The 27908-nt window shown below is 36.6% G+C and overlaps 2 protein-coding genes across 2 annotated transcripts in view; one reads left to right on the top strand and one right to left on the bottom strand.

The window, feature by feature from the left end:
- The window catches only part of Oda (Ornithine decarboxylase antizyme), a 91651-nt gene that overhangs the window by 7672 nt on the left and 56071 nt on the right, over positions 1–27908 (bottom strand).
- Positions 1394–2170, top strand: SmD3 (small ribonucleoprotein particle protein SmD3). Its single transcript, XM_067774482.1, has 2 exons — positions 1394–1839; positions 1908–2170. The coding sequence occupies exons 1-2, from the start codon at positions 1521–1523 to the stop codon at positions 2033–2035; spliced, it is 447 nt and encodes a 148-aa protein (XP_067630583.1). The 5' UTR covers positions 1394–1520; the 3' UTR covers positions 2036–2170.

A 27908-nucleotide genomic window follows, 5' to 3' on the forward strand; every position in this document is an offset into this window, starting at 1 on the left:
CAACTTAAGTCCTGCACTTAAAATTCGGGTCGCACATGTCGATAGCGATATCAAAAGACGCGTATTTGCGTCGATTCAGAATCCGAAAGCAGAAACTACATTTTTTATCTCGTTTAAAAGTTATTCGCGGAAAACCCGTCGGTACTATTGTCGCTTTTTTTGTTGTTGCAATTAAACAAACGAAAACAAATGAATGTGGTGAATAGTGTTGCCAGCTCCGCAACAATATCTTTTTAACTTGGTAGAAGATTATAAGGAGGTGACACGTCGACATAAATGCGAACAAACATACACTATCAATGTATTTTGTTTTGTAATTCTCTGAATAATTTGAAATTAATGTATTTAATTGGAACAAGTGCAGAATACATACATTTGTCAAAAAAAAAAAAAAAATTGGACTTTAGATTTTTATGCTGATTCCAACGGTAATTCTGCGTAGAACACCTTTCTGCATAGGCGGCCTTCGGCCGCGCTTATAAAAAATAACCCTGGGCTACGCCATGCCAAGTCCGGGTGTGTGGTATAACCGTGGCTACCGCCACGGTGATGCCCTTCTGCGTAGTACACCCTTCTGCGCAGCACCCCAAATAATATTAGACTACAATTATTAAGTGTTTTACAAAAACAAAATACATTAATAGTATATGTTTGTTTGCATTTATGTCGACGTGCCACCACCGTTCCCGAGATGGTCGGGCCAGCACCCTTAATGGTGCTGTGTTACCGGAGCGTATCGGATCTGTATCCGACAAAGGACCATCACATCGATCACTCCCCAAAGCCTTCGGGAAGTAACCTAATCGCTACAACAACAACAACGTGCCACCACCTTATAATGTTCTACCAAGTTAAAAAGATATTGTTGCGGAGCTGGCAACACTATTCACCACCGTCATTTGTTTAATTGCAACAACGGAAAAATAGTACCGACGGGTTGTCCGCGAATAACTTTTAAACAAGATAAAAAATGAAGTTTCCGCTTTCGGATTCTGAATCTTGACGCAAATACGCGTCTTTTGATACCGCTATCGACATGTGCGGCCCGAATTTTAAGTGCAGGACTTAAGTTGAAATTTTACTAAATTTGGAAATTAAAAAGCTTATATTTCATAAACTAAGAGTTTCCTAGAGTTGCGGATGATAATTTTGTGATTTTTAGGACCCCCTCTACCCCTAAAAATCAGCAAAAGTTTGAAAATTGTGGCACCTTATATAAAATCCAACCCATTTTCACATTCATACTCGTACATATATGTACAGCATGCCTAATGTTTCTTTACACTTTGAAAGCCTCTTTAATTCGTTGCCAACACCAATGCCACTAAAACTGGCTGTCAAGCATGCCAGCAAGCACATTCAGCTTGAAAATGGCGAATGGCGAGCTCTAGCGAGTTGTAGTCGTGCAGCTGTCAAAAGAGTATAAACGTTTTGTCTTGCAGCGAAAGAAAAATTCTTTGCGTCACGTTTAACAAATACAGTTTGTATTTTAACACTTTAAATATAATTTGAAAAGAAATATGTCGATTGGTGTTCCAATAAAAGTGCTGCATGAGGCTGAGGGTCATATAATCACGTGCGAAACCATAACCGGCGAAGTATACCGGGGCAAACTCATTGAAGCAGAGGACAACATGAATTGCCAAATGACACAAATCACAGTCACATATCGTGATGGGCGTACCGCAAACTTGGAAAATGTGTATATTCGTGGCTCAAAAATTCGCTTTCTTATATTGCCTGATATGCTGAAGAACGCGCCCATGTTTAAAAAGCAAACGGGTAAAGGGTTAGGTGGAACGGCTGGGCGTGGAAAAGCTGCTATTTTACGAGCGCAAGGTATAGTTTTCTTAAATAAATGCATTTGACTTCATTACATGGAATTAATCAAAATATTGCATTTATAGCGCGGGGGAGAGGACGCGGCGGACCAGGTGGTGGTGGCAGGGGTGGTCCACCGCCAGGCGCGCCAGGTGGCGGTCGCGGCGCATGGCAAGGCGGGCCGACGGGAGGTCGTGGACGAGGTGGTCTATAATTTAACTACTATTTTAATATTAATTACTCCTTACATTAAGTTGATATAACCAAATGATGGAATTAAGAATGCTGTGTGCTGAAAAAAGTGAATACAATAAAACGCATTCGACATTGAATACAATATACAGCAAAATCCTGTATCTTTATATTAGAAAGTGACGAAAGATCAAGCCTTGCAGCAGACACAGTTAAAAGGATAAGCTAACTGGTATATACAACTTCTAAAGTACTAGAAGTGGCAAAAATTAAATATCTAACAAATAGAAATCAGCATACACTTACCTCGCGACAACATCAATATTTTGAACATCGGTACATAAATTGCATTAGTTGCAGTATCAATGCAATATTTGTAGTAACATGATCAAACGATAGCAGTAAAAATATAACGCACGTGAAGTGTAGCTTTCAGGACAAAACACAAAATTTTAGTAATTTCGCTGACTGTCGAATACTACACAAAAAGAGCAATTCCATGACAGTATATTTTAAAACTTGACTGTCGATGGATAGCTCTCTTTATTTTGCTATTCGTTTGGTGGACTTAGATCCGATTAGATCCAACACCAAAAACAAGCAAACATAAAAGTATGTACGTGCTGCAGATAGCTTAGAATAATGGCATCATAGATACTTTTTAGGACATGGACAATATGAAGTATGTAAAAGTTAAATTTGTAAGACTAAAATGATTGTATTAATAATATGACATGTAGACATTTATACACACATAAAGAAGTAAATTAGTATTACCACTGTTGCGATCAAACGGATAAAATATAAAGAGAGCAATTCCATGACAGTATTCAATTAATGGAGTAAGACTGTCTACGGGCAGCTCTCTTTACTTTTTCGCTGCTTCGTTCTATGTAATTTTTTTATGTTGTTAGTCTAATAAATATAATCATTAAAAACATACACTAAAAAGTATAGTAAAAAAATTTAAATAAATAAATTGTGTAAAATTATGCAGGTTTTATAGTCGTAGAGCTAGCGTAGAAAATGTGCAAGAGCTTTTATTGGTCTAATATTTTCTCAGCATGCTTAAGAAAACATATATGTTTTCTATAGTGTAGTTAAAACCTTCAGTGCCTGGACACCTAACCATGGTACGCCCGATAAGTTGTTAGCATATTCAAAACTATTTTCCAAATACTTAAAATTAGTATACAAAATAAGGAGTAGTAATTTAGTATTAACAAGTAAGGAAGGCTAAGTTCGGGTGTAACCGAACATTACATACTCAGTTGAGAGCTATGGAGACAAAATAAGGGAAAATCACCTCGTAGTAAAATGAAATGAACGGAGCGAAGGAGCGACTGGCGCGCCTTGTTGGACGGCCATAACCGTTTAGACGGTTAAGCGCCAATTAAGTAAGTAAGTAAGTAAAATGAACCTAGGGTAACCCTGGAATGTGTTTGTATGACATGTGTATCAAATGGAAAGTATTAAAGAGTATTTTAAGAGGGAGTGGGCCATAGTTCTATAGATGGGACGCCATTTAGGGATATCGCCATAACGGTGGACCAGGGCTGACTCTAGAATTTGTTTGCTCGATATGGGTATCAAATGAAGGTGTAAATGAGTATTTTAAAAGGGAGTGGGCCTAAGTTCTATAGGTGGACACCTTTTCGAGATATCGCCATAAAGGTGGACCAGGGGTGACTCTAGAATGCGTTTGTACAATATGGGTATCAAACGAAGTGTTAATGAGTATTTTAAAAGGGAGTGGGCCGTAGTTCTATGGGTGGACGCCTTTTCGAGATATCGCCATAAAGGTGGACCAGGGGTGAGTATAGAATTTGTTTGTACGATATGGGTATCAAATGAAAGGTGTTAATGAGTATTATAGAAGGGAGTGGGTCTTAGTTCTATAGTTGGACGCCTTTTCGAGATATCGCCATAAAGGTGGACCAGGGGTGACTCCAGAATTTGTTTGTACGATATGGGTATCAAATGAAAGGTGTTAGTGAGTATTTTAAAAGGGCGTGGGCCTTAGTTCTATAGGTGGACGCCTTTTCGAGATATCGCCATAAAGGTGGACCAGGAGTGACTCTAGAATTTGATTGTACGATATGGGTATCAAATGAAAAGTGTTAACGAGTATTTTAAAAGGGAGTGGGCCTTAGTTCTATAGGTGGACGCCTTTTCGCAATATCGTTATAAAGGTGGACCAGGGGTTACTCTAGAATTTGTTTGTACGATATGGGTATCAAATGAAAGGTGTTAATGAGTATTTTAAAACGGAGTGGGCGTTAGTTCTATAGGTGGACGCCTTTTCGAGATATCGCCATAAAGATGGACCATAGGTGACTCTAGAATTTTTTTGTACGATATGGGTATCAAACGAAAGGTGTTGATGAGTATTTTAAAACGGAGTGCGCCTTAGTTCTATGGGTGGACGCCTTTTCGAGATATCGCCATAAAGGTCGACCAGGTCTGACTCTAGAATTTGCTTGTATGATATGGGTATCAAATGAAAGGTGTTAATAAGTATTTTAAAAGGGAGTGGGCCTTAGTTCTATAGCTGGACGCCTTTTCGAGATATCGCCATAAAGGTGGACCAGGGGTGACTCTAGAATTTGTTTGTACGATATGGTTATCAAATGAAAGGTGTTAATGAGTATTTTAAAAGGGAGTAGGCCTTAGTTCTATAGGTGGACGCCTTTTCGAGATATCGCCATAAAGATGGACCATAGGTGACTCTAGAATTTTTTTGTACGATATGGGTATCAAACGAAAGGTGTTGATGAGTATTTTAAAACGGAGTGCGCCTTAGTTCTATGGGTGGACGCCTTTTCGAGATATCGCCATAAGGGTCGACCAGGGCTGACTCTAGAATTTGTTTGTTTGATATGGGTATCAAATGAAAGGTGTTAATAAGTATTTTAAAAGGGAGTGGGCCTTAGTTCTCTAGGTGGACACCTTTTCGAGATATCGCCATAAAGGTGGACCAGGGGTGACTCTAGAATTTGTGTGTACGATATGGGTATCAAACGAAAGGCGATAATAAGTATTTTAAAAGGGAGTGGGCCTTAGTTCTATAGGTGGACGCATTTTCGATATATCGCCATAAAGGTGGATCAGGGGTGACTCTATAATGTGTTTGTATGATATGGGTATCAAATTAAAGGTATTAATGAGGGTTTTAAAAGGGAGTGGTGGTAGTTGTATATGTGAAGGCGTTTTCGAGATATCGACCAAAATGTGGACCAGGGGTTACTCTAGAATTTGTTTGTACGATATGGGTATCAAATGAAAGGTGTTAATGAGCATTTTAAAAGGGAGTGGGCCTTAGTTCTATAGGTGGACGCCTTTTCGAGATATCGCCATAAAGATGGACCATAGGTGACTAGAATTTTTTTGTACGATATGGGTATCAAACGAAAGGTGTTGATGAGTATTTTAAAACGGAGTGCGCCTTAGTTCTATGGGTGGACGCCTTTTCGAGATATCGCCATAAAGGTGGACCAGGGGTGACTCTAGAATTTGTTTGTACGATATGGGTATCAAATGAAAGGTGTTAATAAGTATTTTAAATGGGCGTGGGCCTTAGTTCTATAGGTGGACGCCTTTTCGAGATATCGCCATAAAGGTGGACCAGGGGTGACTCTAGATATCAAATGAAAAGTGTTAACGAGTATTTTAAAAGGGAGTGGGCCTTAGTTCTATAAGTGGACGCCTTTTCGCAATATCGTTATAAAGGTGGACCAGGGGTTACTCTAGAATTTGTTTGTACGATATGGGTATCAAATGAAAGGTGTTAATGAGTATTTTAAAAGGGAGTGGGCCTTAGTTCTATAGGTGGACACCTTTTCGAGATATCGCCATAAAGATGGACCATAGGTGACTCTAGAATTTTTTTGTACGATATGGGTATCAAACGAAAGGTGTTGATGAGTATTTTAAAACGGAGTGCGCCTTAGTTCTATGGGTGGACGCCTTTTCGAGATATCGCCATACAGGTCGACCAGGGCTGACTCTAGAATTTGCTTGTATGATATGGGTATCAAATGAAAGGTGTTAATAAGTATTTTAAAAGGGAGTGGGCCTTAGTTCTATAGCTGGACGCCTTTTCAAGATATCGCCATAAAGGTGGACCAGGGGTGACTCTAGAATTTGTTTGTACGATATGGGTATCAAATGAAAGGTGTTAATGAGTATTTTAAAAGGGAGTAGGCCTTAGTTCTATAGGTGGACGCCTTTTCGAGATATCGCCATAAAGATGGACCATAGGTGACTCTAGAATTTTTTTGTACGATATGGGTATCAAACGAAAGGTGTTGATGAGTATTTTAAAACGGAGTGCGCCTTAGTTCTATGGGTGGACGCCTTTTCGAGATATCGCCATAAAGGTCGACCAGGGCTGACTCTAGAATTTGTTTGTATGATATGGGTATCAAATGAAAGGTGTTAAAAAGTATTTTAAAAGGGAGTGGGCCTTAGTTCTCTAGGTGGACGCCTTTTCGAGATATCGCCATAAAGGTGGACCAGGGGTGACTCTAGAATTTGTGTGTACGATATGGGTATCAAACGAAAGGCGATAATGAGTATTTTAAAAGGGAGTGGGCCTTAGTTCTATAGGTGGACGCATTTTCGAGATATCGCCATAAAGGTGGACCAGGGGTGACTCTATAATGTGTTTGTATGATATGGGTATCAAATTAAAGGTATTAATGAGGGTTTTAAAAGGGAGTGGTGGTAGTTGTATATGTGAAGGCGTTTTCGAGATATCGACCAAAATGTGGACCAGGGGTTACTCTAGAATTTGTTTGTACGATATGGGTATCAAATGAAAGGTGTTAATGAGTATTTGAAAAGGGAGTGGGCCTTAGTTCTATAGGTGGACGCGTTTTCGAGATATCGCCATAAAGATGGGCCATAGGTGACTGTAGAATTTTTTGGTACGATATGGGTATCAAACGAAAGGTGTTGATGAGTATTTTAAAACGGAGTGCGCCTTAGTTCTATGGGTGGACGCCTTTTCGAGATATCGCCATAAAGGTCGACCAGGGGTGACTCTAGAATTTGTGTGTACGATATGGGTATCAAACGAAAGGCGATAATGAGTATTTTAAAAGGGAGTGGGCCTTAGTTCTATGGGTGGACGCATTTTCGAGATATCGCCATAAAGGTGGACCAGGGGTGACTCTATAATGTGTATGTATGATATGGGTATCAAATTAAAGGTATTAATGAGGGTTTTAAAAGGAAGTGGTGGTAGTTGTATATGTGAAGGCGTTTTCGAGATATCGACCAAAATGTGGACCAGGGTGACCCAGAACATCATCTGTCGGGTACCGCTAATTTATTTATATATGTAATACGACGAACAGTTATCCTTCCAAGATTCCAAGTGCTTTTGATTTCGCACTGCAAAACTTTTTCAATTTCTGCTATTTAATATGGTAGGTGTCACACCCATTTTACAAAGTTTTTTTTCTAAAGTTATATTTTGCGTCAATAGACCAATACAATTACCATGTTTCATCCCTTTTTTCGTATTTGGTATATAATTATGGCATTTTTTTCATTTTCGTAATTTTCGCTATCGAAAAAGTGGGCGTGGTCATAGTCGGATTTCGGCCATTTTTACACCAATATAAAGTGAGTTCAGATAAGTACGTGAACTGAGTTTAGTAAAGATATATCGATTTTTGCTCAAGTTATCGTGTTAACGGCCGAGCGGAAGGACAGACGGTCGACTGTGTATAAAAACTGGGCGTGGCTTCAACCGATTTCGCCTTTTTTCACAGAAAACAGTTATCGTCCTAGAATCTATGCCTCTACCAAATTTCACAAGGATTGGTAATGTTTTGTTCGACATATGCCATTAAAAGTGTCCTAAACAAATTAAATGAAAAAGGGCGGAGCCACGCCCATTTTGAAAATTTCTTTTATTTTTGTATTTTGTTGCACCATATCATTACTGGAGTTAAATGTTGACATAATTTACTTTGTATATACTGTAAAGATATTAACTTTTCTTTTAAAATTTGACTTTAAAAAATTTTTTGTTTAAAAGTGGGCGTGGTCGTTCTCCGATTTTGCTAATTTTTATTAAGCATACATATAGTAATAAGAGTAACGTTCCTGCCAAATTTCATCATGATATCTTCAACGACTGCCAAATTACAGCTTGCAAAACTTCTAAATTACCTTCTTTTAAAAGTGGGCGGTGCCACGCCCATTGTCCAAAATTTTACTAGTTTTCTATTCTGCGTCATAAGTTCAACTCACCTACCAAGTTTCATCGCTTTATCCGTATTTGGTAATGAATTATCGCACTTTTTCGATTTTTCGAAATTTTCGATATCGAAAAAGTGGGCGTGGTTATAGTCCGATATCGTTCATTTTAAACAGCGATCTGAGATGAGTGCCCAGGAACCTACATACCAAATTTCATCAAGATACCTCAAAATTTACTCAAGTTATCGTGTTAACGAACGGACGGACGGACATGGCTCAATCGAATTTTTTTTCGATACTGATGATTTTGATATATGGAAGTCTATATCTATCTCGATTCCGTTATACCTGTACAACCAACCGTTATCCAATCAAAGTTAATATACTCTGTGAGTTCTGCTCAACTGAGTATAAAAAGATGAAGCGTCGGGATACGTGACGTTAGCACTCTTTAATGTTCAAGGAAACAATAAATTTAACATTAAAGCAACGCTGACGTTACTTGGTTTGATATTTTGCTGGTCGTATGAGTCTAATTCTTATATTTGGCGTAGGGCCTTTCTTCGGTGGCATTTTCCCGCTAAGCGTCTAGCTACCATAAGTGCTAAGTTTCTATCACTAAAATGCAGCTTATAAAAAACTGTGCATATTTTCGACAGTATTAGATCAACTGTAACTTATTCATTGTGATAAACCTCTTTACACCGTATTACATGCCAATCTAAATGAAAATTAAAAATAAAATGCAAATTTCTTTTAAACACGCAGTTCACAACATTTGTAGTTATTATTGCGCATTTGGCACAAAATTTTATAAACATTTGTATGCATGTGCTATGTATGAATGTATGATGTACAGCACCCATAGTCATTTTACTTTTGTGCACATTAAAACACTGGTGGCATAAATGTGTACATCACATTAGTATTTCGACAAAATGGTAGTGATGCAGAAAATCCATATGTGCTTTTAAATGTGCCTACTTAAAGTTCAGAAAGTAAAACACACGACTACGAAAGCTCTCTCTCAGAATAGTTTTTAAGAATGCGCCCTATCTTGTTTGAAAATATATCGGATAAATATTAAGAAGTCGTTTTATACATATGTACATTTCAAGAAGGGCGTTCTTTATTCGTTTGTTGAGATAGTGCGTTGTCGAAACGACAGCAGAGTAGGGTAATTTTTTACTCGACCTCCCAACTGCTGATGAAATGCTTTGATCGGGTTATTCGAAGTAACGTAAGAAGTAAGAACCACAAAAACTTCCAAATTCGTGTAATAGATCATCTCAGCTGTCGACATGTGGCTTAATACCCTGAATGGTAAGCAATGTACCGTTTGGACCTGAGTCATGAAGTCAAGTTCAACTCGGTTTGTCAGTTAAACTACGCTTAAACTTATTCTGCAGTTTTTCAGTATATTTTAACTGAACTTTAAGCTAAGCTTAAGCGGCCGATCTGCCAGGTTTAAACTCTAGTTAACCTATCCGTGATTTCCGTTCGTTCGAAATGGCGTCGAATATACCCAACAAGCATTTGGGCTTGAGTATCATTAGAGCATATGTTGATAACTAGGCATACTTCTAAAATCTCAAGAGTTGTTTCGAAACAGTGGACCAACCCGAAAATCATAGCGTACTCAGCAAAAGATGGAATTTTTTATAAAGCATAAACTGCTATTACTTAAGTGAAAAAATTTAATTAACAACTTGTGGTTCTCTAACTGGACTCAAATGTAAAATTCCATACTACAGTATTTTCATGAAATTAAAATAAAATATGCATAATTCATTTTTGATAAATGACGATTCATTACTGCTATCAACCAGGTGTTTATATCTCACAATAAACAGCTGTCGGTTTTGGTGGTACCACCGTGGAGGTTTTTTTTTTCAACTCCACCTCAACTCGATATCCAATGTAGGATATCAACTCGAGAAATGTGTTGAATATTCATTTGAGACTTTTACATTTCTCAAAATATCTCGAAAGTTGGATAATAATTGGAAAATATTAACGACGTTGGAGATCAACTGGAAAACTTTTAATTTTACAAAATTTCTCAAAGGTTGGTAGTGTTTGGAGAATGAACTTGGATATCAACTCGAGCACTATCTGGTTAAAAAATAATAGCCATCATCCGGTGGCAAAGATCCTGAGCCAGATAAATAATTTAGCATGTAAATGCAACAACGATTTGAGCCAGATAAATCCAGATAGAAGTCTGGTTAAATTTGTGAGCCAGATAATTTGTAAATTACTTGTCTTCAGTTTGACAACGCTGCCTTTAATAAAGCTACTTTTTCAAAAATAGATGTCGCTGGTTAGCCTTTCGCCGTATGAGTTAAATGCAAAACAGCGGCGCCATCTACCTATCACATTTCAAATGTGCGAAAACATTACGACCTCTGCTTCTCAAGTCTCTCAATGATCCAGAGCATTCCCGTGAGAATTGAGCGTGATCCGGAACCGTAAAACTCACGGGATGACGGCTAATTAAAAATTGATGTTGGATATCACCTGCGGAACTAGATATAGCTCCCGCTGGAGAAATTTGGTTTCCATGTTTGTTGGGTAAACAAAATCCAGCTGTTGCCGTATCTACAAATTATCAGGATAATAAAAAAAGCAGTGTTGCCGCACTAAAGAGCATACCCCAAACGCGGCATTAAACTGTGACTGAAAAACTGCTCAGTAGTTTAACTGGAGTTTAAATTTGACTAGAGTTTAAGTAAACTTAGTTTAAAATGTACTCTTAGCCGAGGTGAACCTCTAACTATACCTGAAGACCCTTACCATCCTTTCCTGGAAATAGCATACGAATTCGAAACAAATTCTCTGAGTAGCGCTGTATCTAAATACGACTCTAGTTTCAGATTTGACTTTGCGAAGGCTAATTTTAGCAAACTTAATCAAATTTTATCTATAGTGGCTCTGCCCAAATACGGTGGAGATATTGACCACAATGTTTCTGACTTTTATACCATCATTTACGGTATTTTGGAAAAACACGTAGCTAAGCGAAAACGTGTGTCTACCGAACCAGTTCGGTAAAGAGCTGAGGTCCTTAAAAACAGAAAATCGCGCTTAGCTCAACCAACTACTGAAAAACCGGGCTTAGAGCATTTAAAACATCCAGACTGGAGCGCCACCAATGATTTAATTAAGAAGATCGATATTAGAATAGCAAATGGGTAATTCGAGTGCTACCCATCGCGAATGGCCGGCATTTATTAACCTTAAAATGATTAGTTCCATATCTAACAAATCATGGGGAAAATCATCCCCAGATCAAATACTCCAGGAGGGATTTCGTTTAGAGTCTGCTCCAGGATTGTTTCTTAAACCTAGTCGGAGAAGATTTTTGACCCAGGCCCCTCCCTCTTCATTTAACTACTTGTATGTCAAGCGCTCTTAAAGAAATTGCAGTCACTGCTTTTACTTTTATGCTATATTTGCAATTTTTCTGCATATCAATTACAGCATTGTCACGTAAGATGAATAGAAATATAAGTAAGTGTGCCCAAGTGTACTTCGTCAAGAATAGAAACATTTATAGTGCATGCATGGTTTTGTTATATTGCAAAAGTGTATACCCTTAATCGGTTATTATTATAGACAAGTGTTTAATTTGCTGTAGGTACGTACAATTGCAGCTACTGACTTGGCTACATATCGACAACAATTTATATCGTAACTTTTATTGGCTTAATGGGCTGATTTGCATAAGTTATATACATGCATACATACATACATACATACATATATGCATCAATCAAAATGTGTTCTGTGGATGTACAGTCGCATGCAAATATGTTCGAAAATATTAATAAAAATAGTTGATTATTACTTTACAATTTAAATTTTATTTCAGTTATATATAAAAGTCTCGACATGGGAAATGAGTGGATGTTAGCTTCCATATGTTGTATATTTAACTTCTTTGTATAAATTAAATATCACTAACACGTTGTGCGCAGCGGCGGATTTACATAAAGGCACGTGCCCAGGGGCCCTCACAAGGTAGGGGCCCCACAGAACAGTGGCGGATTAGAACTGCGTGGGGTCCGAGACTGAGATTCAGAAGGGACCCTGTCGGGCTCAGACAGGCGGGGGAGAAATACTAATAAATTATAATAAATAAACCCTAACTCTTAACCCTTAAACCTGTAACAGGCAGGGGAGAAATCTGAAATACTATGAAATCATAATAAAAAAACAATACTTCAACAAATAAAAGATGGCGAAAAATTTTGCGTGTCATAGATGTAATAATGTTTTAAGGTGAACGTGGTTTCACGTTTAGAGGGAGTAATGACATTTTAGGATCACCAGATAACGGTAATTTTTTAGGTATTGTGGAATTGCTATCTAAATATGACCCGTTCTTAAAAAATCACATTGAGAAGTATGGAAATTGTGGAAGTGGTAATGTAAATTATCTGTCTTCTACGATTTATGAAGAGCTTATTGAAGAGATTGGAAATGCTGTTTTTAAAGAAATAATAAGGCATTTAAAAATTGCTAAAACTTATTCTGTTTCCTTAGATGGAACAAAGGACAGAGGCCATCAAGATCAACTTACACTAATATTGAGGTATGTTGAAGGAAATAAGCCTGTTGAAAGATTTTCAAATTTTTACAAAGTCAAGGCCATAAAGCTATGGACATGTTCAGTGACTTAAAATGATTTTTTGAAAGAAAATGATATAGATTTGAAAGACTGCAGAGGTCAATCATATGACAATGCTTCGCCTATGAGCGGCAAGTTCAACGATTTACAGGCTTTAATAATGCAAGAAAATAATTTAGCAGTTTGGGTTCCGTGCTTTGGACATTCACTTAATCTTGTCGGAGAGAAAGCGTCAAGTGCATCGCCTTTTTCGACAGATTATTTTATGTCTTTACAAGAATTGTTTGTATTTTTTTCAGCATCAGATAAACGTTGGTCTTTGCTAGTCGATATTTTAAAATCGAATAAAATTGATGAGAGAATAATGGTACCTAAACGAGCTGAGTGCACTGAGTGGTCAAGTCGAGCTGAAGCTAATAAAGCTTTTATGAAAAGTTACCCATTAATATTAGAAACTCTATTATCCACAATGAATAACAGAGAAGAATATGAAGCAAAAATACGATGTCAAGCTGAAGGAATTTATAAAAAAATGTATACTCTGGAAACTGGTATTATGGCAACATTTTGGAATGACGTTCTTGATAATTTCAATAATACCAGTAAAACAATTCAAAGTCCGAATGTATTATTAAATACAGAGCCTTGCAGTGCATGCGAGCATTAAAAGAATTTGTAGCCAATAAAAGAGATTTATTTTTACATTATGAAGATTTAGGTAAAAAGTTGACAAACATTTTTAATTACAAGAAAGATCGTGTTCGTCGAAGAAATGTAAGATTGGATCCTCTCGATTATGGCTATGCAGAAAATGCTGATTTTACTCCCAGTCATAAATTTAGAATATTAGAATTTATACCGTTAGTCGATAATTTTATCAGCGCTTTGAATTAGAGAATTGCGGCATACAAGATGGTTGAATCGAGATTTGGCTTTTTATCGAAATTCGATAAATTTACTCCATGTGAATTAGCAGAGAGTGCTAAAAAGTTACTTAATATTTACAAGAATGATCTTGACTCTAATTTAGAAATGCAATTTCTTTTATTCCAAAAATTTTGTTCTGAATTGCTTGAATTCGAACCTGAAGCTGGGATCAGCATAGAGCAAGCGATAATTGAAAAGGCAGTCCGAGAAACTTTCCCGAATACTGAAATGGTTTTAAGAATTTATTTAACTTTATTGATAAGTAACTGTACTGGAGAGCGGTCTTTTTCCAAATTAAATCTAGTCAATGATTCCTTGAGAGTATCGATGACTCAAAAAAGATTGAATCATTTAACTATTATAAGCATGGAGCGTGTACGTGATATTAATATTGACGATATAATAAAATGTTTCGCTGAAAAAAGGCACGGAAACGCTTGCTATGATTACAGGTAATAAATAATATAATAAACCTAACTACCTACACGTCTTTTTTATTTATTTCCCTTTTAAATCCCTTACAAGGGGGCCTCCACATCATTGGTGCCCAGGGGCCCCACTAAACTTAAATCCGCCGCTGGTTGTGTGCCACGTGAGACCACCAGCAGCGGGATTTACTCGATTTTTGTTAAAAGTACTCGCAGTTGCCAAGTTGGTTAGGCGATAATAAAATATCTTTATCAGCTGGTTAAGGTCTATGCTGTGCTTTTAACCCGACACGTAAAAGCCCCGTTGACTGAAGAAAGTCCACTAGGTACAGATCGGATCTATTTTTTCTGATGACGACGGCGGCAAGCGTTTTAACGACTTTGATTTGCAATCATGCAGCTGTAATGTCCGGACTCGCGGAAAGGAAGATCCGGATGCAAGGTTTTTTTTTTTGTCTGGTTAATGTCATAGTGAAAGTAACGAACCACAATTGAAGGAGCAAGACAGAAGAACGACGTGGATAAGGGATCGTTATGAGAAACTAGAAAATAAATGCACTTGGTACTACAAACGGAAATCCCAATCTCCACCGTATAACATCACCGAACGGGAAGAAGTTGATTGACTTTGCCGCGGCTGGAAATATGTTCGTGATTTGAAAAAAAAAAATAAAATTTTACACTAAACCACTTGCCTGTCTGTTGATCAAGGAATATCCATTCAGTGTCGTCTACTCAGACCATTACCTCCGGGAGCCCAATATACCCCGACGCTTTTTGCAACAAAGATAGCGCCTGTAGTGACAGAAGGAAAGTTTGGCTTCGATAAGCTACACACGAAACAGACATCTGATGATTCCTTCACTTGGTTCTTATGCCTACTTACTAAGAGCAATATGCTATATGGCGCTGTATCCAAGCAATGTGAGTACATTACTCGTTTACTATGTGTCGTCGGTGCAGACAAATACAACACAATTCTACGGAGTTCGGAAAAACACTGGTACGATAAGCAGAAAGCTGCTGGCGCTCTATCTTGACATGAAGAGGAAATTGAGACGCGTACTTAAAATTAAGAAACATAAGGCCTAACGACGTGAATGCGAGGAGCTTTAGATGCCGGCTAATAGAAATAATGATCCAAAATTGAAATCTGGCAATTGATATACAAAGCATGGTAGATAGTGAGGGGGATGACAAATCTGATACAATAATCCCTGACGACGGAATATATGTTCCGTTACCCGTCTTTGACGAGAATGGTAATATCGTGTCTAAGGAATAAGAATGCAAAAGAATCACTATTGCCATTCCCTGGTGAATGGCGATCAAAACACTTAAGAAAACGTTTTTCTTAGCGGGGTCGCACCGGCAATGATTTGTCAAGTACTGAGTGAATTTCTGACATGAAAACCTACTCAGCGAAAATTCATGTCTTGCAGATACCGTTTGGAGTCGGCATAAAATATGTAGGGCCTGCCCTGTAGGAAAAGTTAAAAGTTAGCGCGACGTAATTCGGAAATGAAGCTCGGTCTTGTATTTATTTCTATTTTTAGAATCGAATCAATATTGGCAACAAGTGCAAGAATGAAGTTCTAAACATCTCTCGTTATACTTGTCCTGATGTATGGCTCGGTAACATATCCGCTGCCTAGATACGATGAGTACTGTAGAGAAAAGTTTTCCGAAAGATTTATGGTACTGTTCGATGCCAGCGGCATTTATCGAAATTTAATGATGAGCCGAATGAACTTAAACCGGGTATGAGCATAGTCAGCGGATAAAAGTCTAAAACATTCGCTGGCTTGGTTATGTTATGCGAATGGATAAAAATGCTCCGGCTCAGACACCGGTATTTGCAGGCGGAGGGATCGGCAGGGATTTTAGTACTCTTTTACTAGTTATTACAGCAGCGTGTGATCTTGGAGAGGATGAGCCATATGTGTAGTTCTGTTATTCCCTTTATCTATGGGCACTCAACGTGTTAAGGCCATATTCTTGTTTCGATGAAAAACAGCTAACTAAATATCAACAAAACGACATACCATGACGCCATACTGTCGCTAGCGTCCGATGATTCTGAAGAACTATTCGAATGTAACAAAAAACGCGCACTCATTTCACTTAGATTTCGTAAATAATACTAACGATAAAAATTACAAACACTTCTTAAAATTGCTTAAAATGGTTAAAACTGGCCTCTTCAAATTTCTGAATACAATGCAATTCGACTTTAAACAAGTTTTGTATATCTTATCTTAAAACGAAGTTTCTTTCCAAGTCTGTCTTACTGTATTAGATATAAATTTAATATTTTATTTAGTCACTGTTCTGTTATTTATATATATATATATATGTTCTGTTCAACGTCTGAATTTAGACTAACAAAGCCCCAAGACTGAAAACCGATTTTTATAATTGTAGAAAACCATTCAAACACACACAGAGATAGGGCAGAGTAAGTAAACAATAGCAAGCAGGCCGGCGAGCAACCAAACGTTTCGGTAAAAGCTTGAAAAGCTTCACCAAGAATATTATCATCATCATTGTTATTCAGATTTACATTAAGAAGCAAAATGAAAACTAAATACAGTCAGTCAGAGATAGGTAAAGTAAACAAAGTCTCGGCTGGCTGCATGAAAGATAGCGCTCATCTGGGAGCAGCCGAAGAGGCTGTAACATGCCGGAACCATACAAGGTGGCAGCACGGTGACATATCTACAAACATAAATAAACGTTTCATGTACTTTATTTTGGTAAATAAATGGACTAATGTCAAAGTCATTAAAAAGGTATAAATCAGGGCCCGTATTACGTGTTACGATCAGTGACTGAAACCCATTATCACTCAAGCGGTAACTATGCAACTGTCAAACTTTTTCTAAAAATTATAATAAGTTATGGATCTAACGAGTACTATTTGTTGCTAGTTCAAATATGCCATTAATCCGATCCACCAAGAGCTATTGAGATTTAAACAAGTAAAGGTGTCTAAGTTCGGGTGTAACCGAACATTATATACTCAGCGTGAGCTTCAATGGTACATTTCATTTCAGATAAATTACTTTTCTACATAACACGTGGCACCGCCCATTTAAAAAAAAATGTCTCCCCATTTCCTCTTACAATAAAACTTGATATGTTAAATATCATTGATTCAAAACTATTTTGCTAAGTTATAGCTTATTATTCTAGTCTACGACTCTTTTAAAATTGTTTTATATCTAAGTTGCCGTGGTCTTTAACCAAACCCGTCCATTTCTACTAGAAATATTTTCTGCTATAAGGAAAATATGTATACAATTTCATTACGATATGTTAATTTTTCTTCGAGTTATGGCTCCCGAAACATAGGAAATTGCTTAGTCATAAAAGGGGCGGCGCCAGGCCCATTTCTAAAGTTTGAAGTTTTTCCTATTTATTGTTTTAAATCCACTTGGGAAATGAAACACCATTGATATAAAGCTCTTTTTTGCAAAGATATAGCTTATTTTATTCGTCCACGACCCTTTTAAAAATCTTTTATATAAAAGTGGGCGTGGTGCTTAACCGATTTCGAAAGTTTTTCTTCAAAGCATTCCTTACAGTAAAGGGAAGCTCTCTGCCGAATTCTGTTACGATAGGTTTAACGATTTTTGATTTATGATTAATAATATTTTTAAAATTGATTTTATCACAAGTTGGCGGTGCCACACCCATTTTAAATTTTTTTTTCAAATTTTTATCAAGAGTCTCAATATCAGTCCACACGTCAAATTTCAACATCCTAGGTGTATTATTTACTAAATAATAATGTTTTTTGTGTTTTCCAAAATGTTATATATATAACAAGTAAGGAAGGCTAAGTTCGGGTGTAACCGAACATTACATACTCAGTTGAGATCTGTGGAGACAAAGTAAGGAAAAATCACCATGTTGTAAAAAAAAACCTAGGGTAACCCTGGAATGTGTTTGTATGACATGTGTATCAAATGGAAGGTATTAAAGAGTATTTTAAGAGGAAGTGGGCCATAGTTCTATAGATGGACGCCATTTAGGGATATCGCCATAAAGGTGGACCAGGCTTGACTCTAGAATTTGTTTGTACGATGTGGGTATCAAATGAAATGTGTTAATGATAATTTTCAAAGGGAGTGGGCCTAAGTTCTATAGGTGGACGCCTTTTCGAGATATCGCCATAAAGATGGACCAGGGGTGACTCTAGAATTTGTTTGTACGATATGAGTATCAAATGAAAGGTGTTAATAAGTATTTTAAGAGGGCGTGGGCCTTAGTTCTATATGTGGACGCCTTTTCGAGATATCGCCATAAAGGTGGACCAGGGGTGACTCTAGAATTTGTTTGTACTATATGGGTATCAAATGAAAGGTGTTAATGAGTATTTTAAAAGGGAGTGGGCCTTAGTTCTATAGGTGGACGCCTTTTCGGAATATCGCCATAAACGTGGACCAGGGGTGACTCTAGAATGCGTTTGTACAATATGGGTATCAAATGAAAGGTGTCAATGAGTATTTTAAAAGGGCGTGGGCCTTAGTTCTATAGGTGGACGCCTTTTCGAGATATCGCCATAAAGGTGGACCAGGGGTGACTCTAGAATTTGTTTGTACGATATGGGTATCAAATGAAAGGTGTTAATGAGTATTTTAAAAGGGAGTGGGCCTTAGTTCTATATGTGGACGCCTTTTCGAGATATCGCCATAAACGTGGACCAGGGGTGACTCTAGAAAGTGTTTGTACGATATGGGTATCAAATTAAAGGTATTAATGAGGGTTTTAAAAGGGAGTGGCCCTTAGTTGCATATGTGAAGGCGTTTTCGAGTTACCGACCAAAATGTGGACCAGGGTGATCCAGAACATCATCAGTCGGGTACCACTAAATAATTTATATATGTAATACCACGTACAGTATTCCTTCCAAGATACCAAGGGCTTTTGATTTCGCCCTGCAAAACTTTTTCATTTTCTTCTACTTAATATGGTAGGTGTCACACCCATTTTACCAAGTTTTTTTCTAAAGTTATATTTTGCATCAATAAACCAATCCAATTACCATGTTTCATCCCTTTTTTCGTATTTGGTATAGAATTATGGCACTTTTTTCATTTTTCGTAATTTTCGATATCGAAAAAGTATGCGTGGTCATAGTCGGATTTCGGCCATTTTTTATACCAATTCAAAGTGAGTTCGGATAAGTACGTGAACTGAGTTTAGTAAAGATATATCGATTTTTGCTCAAGTTATCGTGTTGACGGCCGAGCGGAAGGACAGACGGTCGACTGTGTATAAAAACTGGGCGTGGCTTCAACCGATTTCGCCCTTTTTAACAGAAATAAGTTATCGTCTAAGCCCCTACCAAATTTCACAAGGATTGGTAAATTTTTGTTAGACTTATGGCATTAAAAGTATCCTAGACAAATTAAATGAAAAAGGGCGGAGCCACGCCCATTTTGAAACTTTCTTTTATTTTTGTATTTTGTTGCAACATATCATTAGTGGAGTTGAATGTTGACATAATTTACTTATATACTGTAAAGATATTAACTTTTCTTTTAAAATTTGAATTTAAAAAAATTTTTTTTTTAAGTGGGTGTGGTCGTTCTCTGATTTTGCTAATTTTTATTAAGCAGACATATGGTAATAAGAGTAACGTTCCTGCCAAATTTCATCATATCTTCAACGACTGCCAAATTACAGCTTGCAAAACTTCTAAATTACCTTCTTTTAAAAGTGGGTGGTGCCACGCCCATTGTCCAAAATTTTACTAGTTTTCTATTCTGCGTCATAAGTTCAACTCACCTGCCAAGTTTCATCGCTTAATCCGTATTTGGTAATGAATTATCGCACTTTTTCGATTTTTCGAAATTTTCGATATCGAAAAAGTGGGCGTGGTTATTGTCCGATATCGTTCATTTTAAATAGCGATCTGAGATGAGTGCCCAGGAACCTACATACCAAATTTCATCAAGATATCTCAAAATTTACTCAAGTTATCGTGTTAACAGACAGGCGGACGGACGGACATGGCTCAATCGAATTTTTTTTCGATACTGATGATTTTGATATATGGAAGTCTATATCTATCTCGATTCATTTATACCTGTACAACCAACCGTTATCCAATCAAAGTTAATATACTCTGTGAGCTCTGCTCAACTGAGTATAAAAAGTGGGCGTGGTTATCATCCGATTTCGCTCAGCTTCAATACCAATCTATTTTGGGTCCAGATAAGCTCGTATACCAAATTTGGTGAAGATATCTCAATATTTACTCAAGTTTTCGTGTTAACGGACAGACGGACAGACGGGAATGGCTCAATCAAATTTTTTTTCGATTCTGATGATTTTGGTATATGGAAGTCTATATCTATCTTGATTCCTTTATACCTGTACAACCAACCGTTATCCAATCAAAGTTAATATACTCTGTGTGCAAAGCACGCTGAGTATAAAAATGAGTTTCGGTCACGGATCGTAACACGTAATACGGGCCCGGCTCTCACCATGCTGCCACCTTGTAATATTCCGCCATGGGCTGTAGCAACAAAATATTTCCGAAAAGTGATTGTGAGGGCTTGAAATGTTGTTTTTCGTCTGCTGCTAGCTTAATGATGAACAATCAACGATAGTAGGCATGAAAGTTAAGTACAGCACACTGCCGTTTGTTTAGGGAATAATCCAATAAATTAATTTTCAGATTGTGCAATATACATATGTATGTACATATATACATATGTAGTATAGACTATAGTTTTGCAGTGAGAAAACAAAAATATATGTAGATAATGTGTACAGTAAGATCAGTAGCGTAACAATAGGGTGGAAGGGCTGGTAAAATGTCACGGGCCCCGGGCCAAGATGCCGCGAACTCAAAAATAGTTTTTTACATGGCTCAATTATATGGTTGGCTCATCTCACTAACTGATTTTATTTATTTCCTTGCATGTTCGATGGGATTGTCAAAAGGAGATGGCAAACTCACAATGAAACCAACACATAGGCAACATTTAAAAGACTTTAAGTTATTAGATGTGCAAAAATTTGTTTTATAAATTGAATTGAATTAATACAGAAAAGGGCAGTATCACGCTCCTATTTAAAAATTTAATTTGGGGTAGTTATTTTCACCATCATATGATGATTGGTTATAGTAGCTGTATTAATTACTGAATAAGCAGGTTTTTGGTGTTTTCCATAATTTTATGTATATAAAAAGTGGGTGTGATTATCATCTGTATTTGCTGATCTTAAATAGCGATCGGAGATAAGCGCCAAGGAACCCACATGGCAAGTTTCAATAAGATGTCTTGAAATTTCCTTTTTCCCCTCTGATCATTTTGAAATATGGAAGTCTATAGGGAGCTTCCATGAGAAATAGAGCCTCAGACGAAACATTTGTTTTTTATTAAAACTAACAAACCCTTGCGAAAAACTCTGTTAAATATATTAACGCATCCGAAAAATAACAAATTTTAACATTACATACACTTTTAATGACGTTTTTTCACTTTTTAAAGTAAAGTATTTGGCCCCCATTTTTTGTAAAGATGAATAAGGTAGTTTTGAAATAGCTGTCAAATTGTTTTTGGTTCTCTATTAAAGTGAATGATAATTGTAGTAAATACAGGAGCTCGTCTTTATTTAATAAAATTCAGTTTTATCTCACATTGGGTAAGTTATTACTATTTTTGTGCAATAAATAAAACAGTATCGGCCTTGTCCCACCCGTGACAAAAAAAAACAAAATTTCTTTTTTTCCTTATTTAGTGATGAACCGTTTTTTCGTGTTTATTGCCTAAAACTAGAATTATATTGCGAACGTATACCACAATTGCAATTTTGTTTCTAGAGAGTTATTTAAGAGATATGCAGTATGTGCCACCCGTGACAGATATGGGTGGGACCGTTGTTGGAGGTGGGTTAACTGGGCTGATGGGCCTTATAGTGAAAAAAAAATGTTTCTTATAATTATGTTAACATAAATTTTGATCAGAATTATGAGTAAAACAACATCGGCGAGAGAATGAGAAAGTATAGACAGAAACTAAAGGAATCACCTGACGATTTTGCTGACCACTTATTGCTGGAAAGGAAAAGAGATCAGATAAGGCGGAAAATAAGGAATGTGGAGGAAAATCGTTTCAAACAAATGAAATGGGACAGGCAACAAAAAGATAGGGAGAGGAAAAGACCGTATAGAGAAAGAAAGACTTCTCGCGTCAAGTTCAATACAACAAAGCGGAAAGTCGTTTTCATCTTTGGGGTCGAATTCTTGCAATCAGACATTGGGAAAAGCTGTAAATAAGGTAAGGAAAATACTTCTTTCCAGCCCAAACAAGAAACCAGCAGTCATTCGAAAGCCGGTTTTGGAAAATGTTGATGATCCTCGTAACTAACTTCTCCCACCTGAAGGGAAAAGAATGTGTAGGCATGCTATTTTTGATGTAATAAAAAAAATAGTAACAAACTTTTATCAGCGCGATGATATTAGCCGCGAAGAACCCTGGGATTAAAGGTGTTAAGGTTATAAAAGATATTGAAACAGGGGAAAAAGTACCAATTCAGTAGCGTCATATGAATATGACGGTTCGAGAAGCGTATTTTCTCTTCCAAAATGGCAACCCTGAGGCGAATATACACATTTCGAAACTTTAAGAGCTTCGCCCTGAATATGTACTTTTGACTAGTCAAATGCCACATAATTTCTGTGTATGTAAGAACCACGCAAATTTCAGTTATCTACCGGAAAGTACTGCCACAACGATTCCGGATTACCCTTCTACTGGCAGTGACTTATTACAGAAGATTTGTTGTGATGTAACGTGTGAAGAATGTATGCTTGGAAAATGCAGTTCGATGCATAAAGCAAATTAACATTATTCTAAGAAAAACTAATAGACATGATTTAAATGCTTTTTTTTGCTGGAAAAAATGGACAGAAATTGATGGACAGCATAAATTGCTATCAGTAAAAGGCACTATCGAAAACGCCTTGTGTATGGCTGGCTGAAGGCAAAAGATATTCGTACGCCATTGTTAGTCACGTTTTATGCCACAAGTATACTGTGTACGCATGCCTAAAAAAGATTATCGTGCCACTAAAAAATGAAATTCCCGGACTAAAAACAATTAAAGTGTTCTCTAATGGTGCAGCATCACAATTTAAAAACAAGTATACCCTCTCGAATCTTTGTTATAAACCTACAGATTTTAATGTGCAGGTAGAGTGGTATCTTTCGCCACTTCCCATGGAAATGGAGCAGTGGATGGAGTTGGCGCTGCTGTGAAGAGGTCGGTATTGAGTCAAGTACGGCAACGCAAGGCTGATATAAATAATGCTGTAGATTTCATGTTGACTGCTAGAAAGGTTGTAAAGAATATTGAGACTATGCATTTATCTGAAGAAGAGGTTGAATCTAACAGAATCATGCTTGGCCGAAGAAAGAACGATGTACTCGCTATTAACAAGGTTCAGTCACACCATTTCTTCAAAAGATGTAGTCAAGAAGATCTTTCTATGGGACTTACATTCATGTCAAAACTTACTAGTCTTAAAGTATTTAAACTTAACGTAAGCAAAATTTATTCCCCGATGATGAAAGTTCATGGAACGAGTACGACTCTGAACCTTTGGCATCTTTAATTTATGGTAAATCATCGAACGAGTCCGATTCTGACCTTTTGGCATCTATAAATTATGGTAAATAAGCTTTCAAAGTACTTTCGGTTCGAACGTGTCCCACCCGTGACAAAGGCTGTCCCACCCGTGACACTACAATTTTGAATTATTATTATAAAAGTAGAATCTGGAAGTAAGCTATTTTTATGTTATTATATTCCACATATGTCACTGCAAATGGAGATATTTAAATAAAATGGATTACTTTTATAAATTCGCAGAGTTGAACTAATACTTTATGTGACTAGAGAATAGCTTCTTTTTTCTGTCCCACCCGTAACAGTTTTTAAAATAAAAATGTTGTAAAAAAAAAAAATATGTTGTAATTTTACGGTTCTTTTTTCAACTGGTGCATTAACAACTGACTATATTTTCCAAAATCTATATTTAAACTAGGAATAACTTGTAAAATTTATGAAAATCCTTTAACAAACATGAAATTATGCGTACAAGTGTCCCACCCGTGACGATGGAATGCCCCTATATTTATCTCGATGAGTTTATTCCGTTACAAGCTACCGTTTTGTGAACAAAGTTCATATCCTTAACTTAATTCACATGATCCTAATCAACAGATTTTTCGAAACTGCGGTTTTCACAGATTCTGGTATGGCATATTAAAACACACCCTCCGCAAAAATTTTTATTTGTTAGAGCCAATGACAACGGAGATGTGGCACTTTGAAAAGTTCATACATATGTTTCTGCATATAGTGAATGTGAAAATAAAAAATTGCTTAGCTCAGTATAAAAAAGATATGCCAGCCACATTTAAAGATAAACAGCGTCTGAATAATGCGCTGTGAGGACCAACTGTATAAACAACCATATCGCGGGGTGACCGGTAAAACTCATAAGAATAATAAATATAGTTTAAAACAAGTAAGGTAGGCTAAGTTCGGGTGTAACCGAACATTACATACTCAGCTGCCAAATTACAGCTTGCAAAACTTTTAAATTACCTTCTTTTAAAAGTGGGCGGTGCCAAGCCCATTGTCCAAAATTTTACTTATTTTCCAATTACCAAGTTTCATCGTTTGATCCGTTTTTGGTAATGAATTATCGCACTTTTACGGTTTTTCGAAATTTTCTATATCGAAAAAGTGAGCGTTGTTATAGTCCGATTTCTTTCATTTTAAATAGCGATCTGAGATGAATGCCCTGGAACTAACATACCAAATTTCATTAAGATGCCTCAAATTTACTCAAGTTATCGTGTTTACGGACATACGGGCATGGCTAAATGCATTTCTTTTTTCGCCCAGATCATTTGAAAGTTTATGCCGTTACGGGGTACCGTTATGCGAACAAATGTGTATGTATCTACTATGTGAGCTCTGCATAGCTGAGTATAAAAACTAAAAAAACACGCAAGTACGGTGCTGTTTTAGTTTCTACAATCCACTTAGATATTTGATATTGATAGCACCGTAGCAGAGAGGTTTGTGTCTCCGCTATTAAGCACAACTCGTTTTGTAGCGAGTTATTTAGCCACTGTCTTCTTCAATAATTGCCGCTAGATGGGTCTTTTTGCGCGCCTAGCCTAAACAACATACAAGTAAAGCTAATATAAGCGTGTTAATGAGTACGCAAACAAATTCAAAAATTTTAAAAACCATAAAAATTAAGTGTTATAAAAATCAACGAGACAGATATTTATATTCCAAATACTTTTATATGTCTGAGGTTATAAGCGATAACCATATAACTCCCATTTAAAAGTAGATATGTACATTAGGGTGGAGTGATACTCTATGGATTTCTTGTAATGGCCTAGCAATGAAAAGTTGTCTTTATAAGAGTTAACCAAAACCACCAAATATTATATTCGTAGGATGGCGTTTTGAGGTGCCCCAGCCCCAAGAAGTTGAGCAAAATAATAGCGATTTTACAAAGCTCATTATTTACGTATTTATTTTATTTCTTTTTTAATATACATAACTTTTGTAAAATAAAATATTATAACTAAAAACGACAAATTTTAAATGGTGTTTTACGGTATTTTGTTGATAATAGTGTGTTTCTAATCAATTGTATAAGTAAGAGTTTTGCGGCACATAGTAGGCCAAGAAAATCAGTAGGCTTTGAAATCAATGAGCACAATAACAAGAAGCGAAAGTAAATCAATGAAAAAAAAAAGAAAAAAGTTGAGTTGCCTTGACCACCTCTAAACAGACGATGAGTGAAATAAAATTTGTTAACCTTATTTCTGGTTTAGAAAGGCAACTTTGTGGAGGTCACCCAAAAGCGATTTCGATAAAAAATAAATTCACTCCACCCTAATGTACATATATGCATTTAAATGAAATAAATACTGGCAGTTATTTTCCCATATTCATGTGGCTTACAAAGTTTCCAATAGCAGATAAGATACGATGCTTCTGACATTAGGCTGTATAAAACCTTTTTTAAGGTACTTTGAAAATACTGTCAAAAGTGGTTTTTTCATTTACCATACTCCTTAAAGCCCAGGTAAACTTAACATAGATATCTCCACTTGGAACGGCTGATTCAACCATTAATGTAATTGATTATTTTTGACATACCATAACGTATTAGTTGTAACTATACTATAGCCAATCAATTGGTATTTGGTTTTCCACCATAACCATAACCTACAATTTTTGAGTAGCTGCAATTATTCACTTTATGGTTTTTTGATTTCGTTTTGCGAAGGCTTTATTTATTTAAATTGTGATACCAATTTCACACAGAAACTCAATCGAATCACAGTTTTATTTAATGAAATAATTAAGATTTCCTTTTCACACAGGTCCATTTGCTTCACTAAGCAAACATCTGTCAGCACCCCAAAAAAAATAATACTTTTACAAAAAATAGTTAAAATAGATAGTAGCGATATCTTCCTCAACTAATGAGACAATCAGTATAAAATACTTGTGCTACTCATAGATGTTGCACCCAACTAAATATATGACTATTTTTGAAAAAGCCATAATATCTATTGCAGCAAATGCAGCGAAAATAAAATTTTGAACTTGTTTTTCTATTTTTCGTAAATTATTGAAAATAAAATCCGAGACCCCAAGCAAAAGCGACTAGATTTTTCACTCCATTAGGATAAGATAATTAAGAGTTTGTATATGTTATAGAAGATTGAGTCCAAAAAGGCTTTATTATTTCATTAAGCTTCTGTGTAAAATTGGCATAAAACTTTTTTAAATTTTCTTCTGTTTTATGATCTATATATTTTAGCTTAAGACACGGATAATCGATCCCAACGATATGTTTAGGTATGCATTATGTTATTACTAAGGCGTTATAGCTGTCAAGTTGCCTGCAGCTTTCATCAGCAAAATGCTACGAATTCGGTTGAAGAACTCCATTTCACAGTATTTTTCTATAAACTCCCTATCTAGCTCAAAATGTATTCGATTTGTGCTGTGATAGGGCGTTTATGAAAAAAATCTGGGAAAGGGCGTTCCACAACCGAATACTGGAAACAGCGTTTTTGGAAAAGATTTTTCAAACATAATCTGAGCTGGGTCGATTTGTATGGACGAAAGTTAACCGATATCGCGTCATCGATTTTTCGATAGGATTTGGGCTCAGGAAAAAAGTTTCACTACGCATACCCAAAACCCGAAAAATATATTTTTTTTTTCAAAAAACTGTTGTAAAAACGTTGGCGATAACAGTTTTTTGAAAAAAAAAAATATTTTTTGGCTTTTGGGTATGCGTAGTGAAACTTTTTTCCTGAGCCCAATTGAGTGTTTTGGTCGAAAAAGTGACCCTTTCGCCATTTTTTTGTCGCAGGCTCGAAAATTATTTTTTTAGGGTATGCGTAGTGGAACTTTTTTTCCTGAGCCCAAATCCTATCGAAAACTCGATGGCACGATATCGGTTGATAAATCGACCCAGTCTAAGGTACATATCGTGTCGACTGCATAGTTCGAGTTCTTGAGGCCACGTGGCCCACTCCTAGAACTTATTGTTTTTATATTTGGCGGGTGCTTGAGTTAAACAAGCCTCAGATTCGACTTTAGCACGTCGGAAT

Source organism: Eurosta solidaginis, chromosome 3 (assembly GCF_040869045.1).
Source record: "Eurosta solidaginis isolate ZX-2024a chromosome 3, ASM4086904v1, whole genome shotgun sequence".
Taxonomy (NCBI): Eukaryota; Metazoa; Arthropoda; class Insecta; order Diptera; family Tephritidae; genus Eurosta; species Eurosta solidaginis.

Bases quoted from the DNA above. Each gene is read 5' to 3' on its own strand.
- SmD3 (XM_067774482.1), top strand. From the start codon at position 1,521: ATGTCGATTGGTGTTCCAATAAAAGTGCTGCATGAGGCTGAGGGTCAT. The intron at 1,840-1,907 runs GTATAGTTTTCT...TTGCATTTATAG, and splicing joins TGCTATTTTACGAGCGCAAG to CGCGGGGGAGAGGACGCGGC.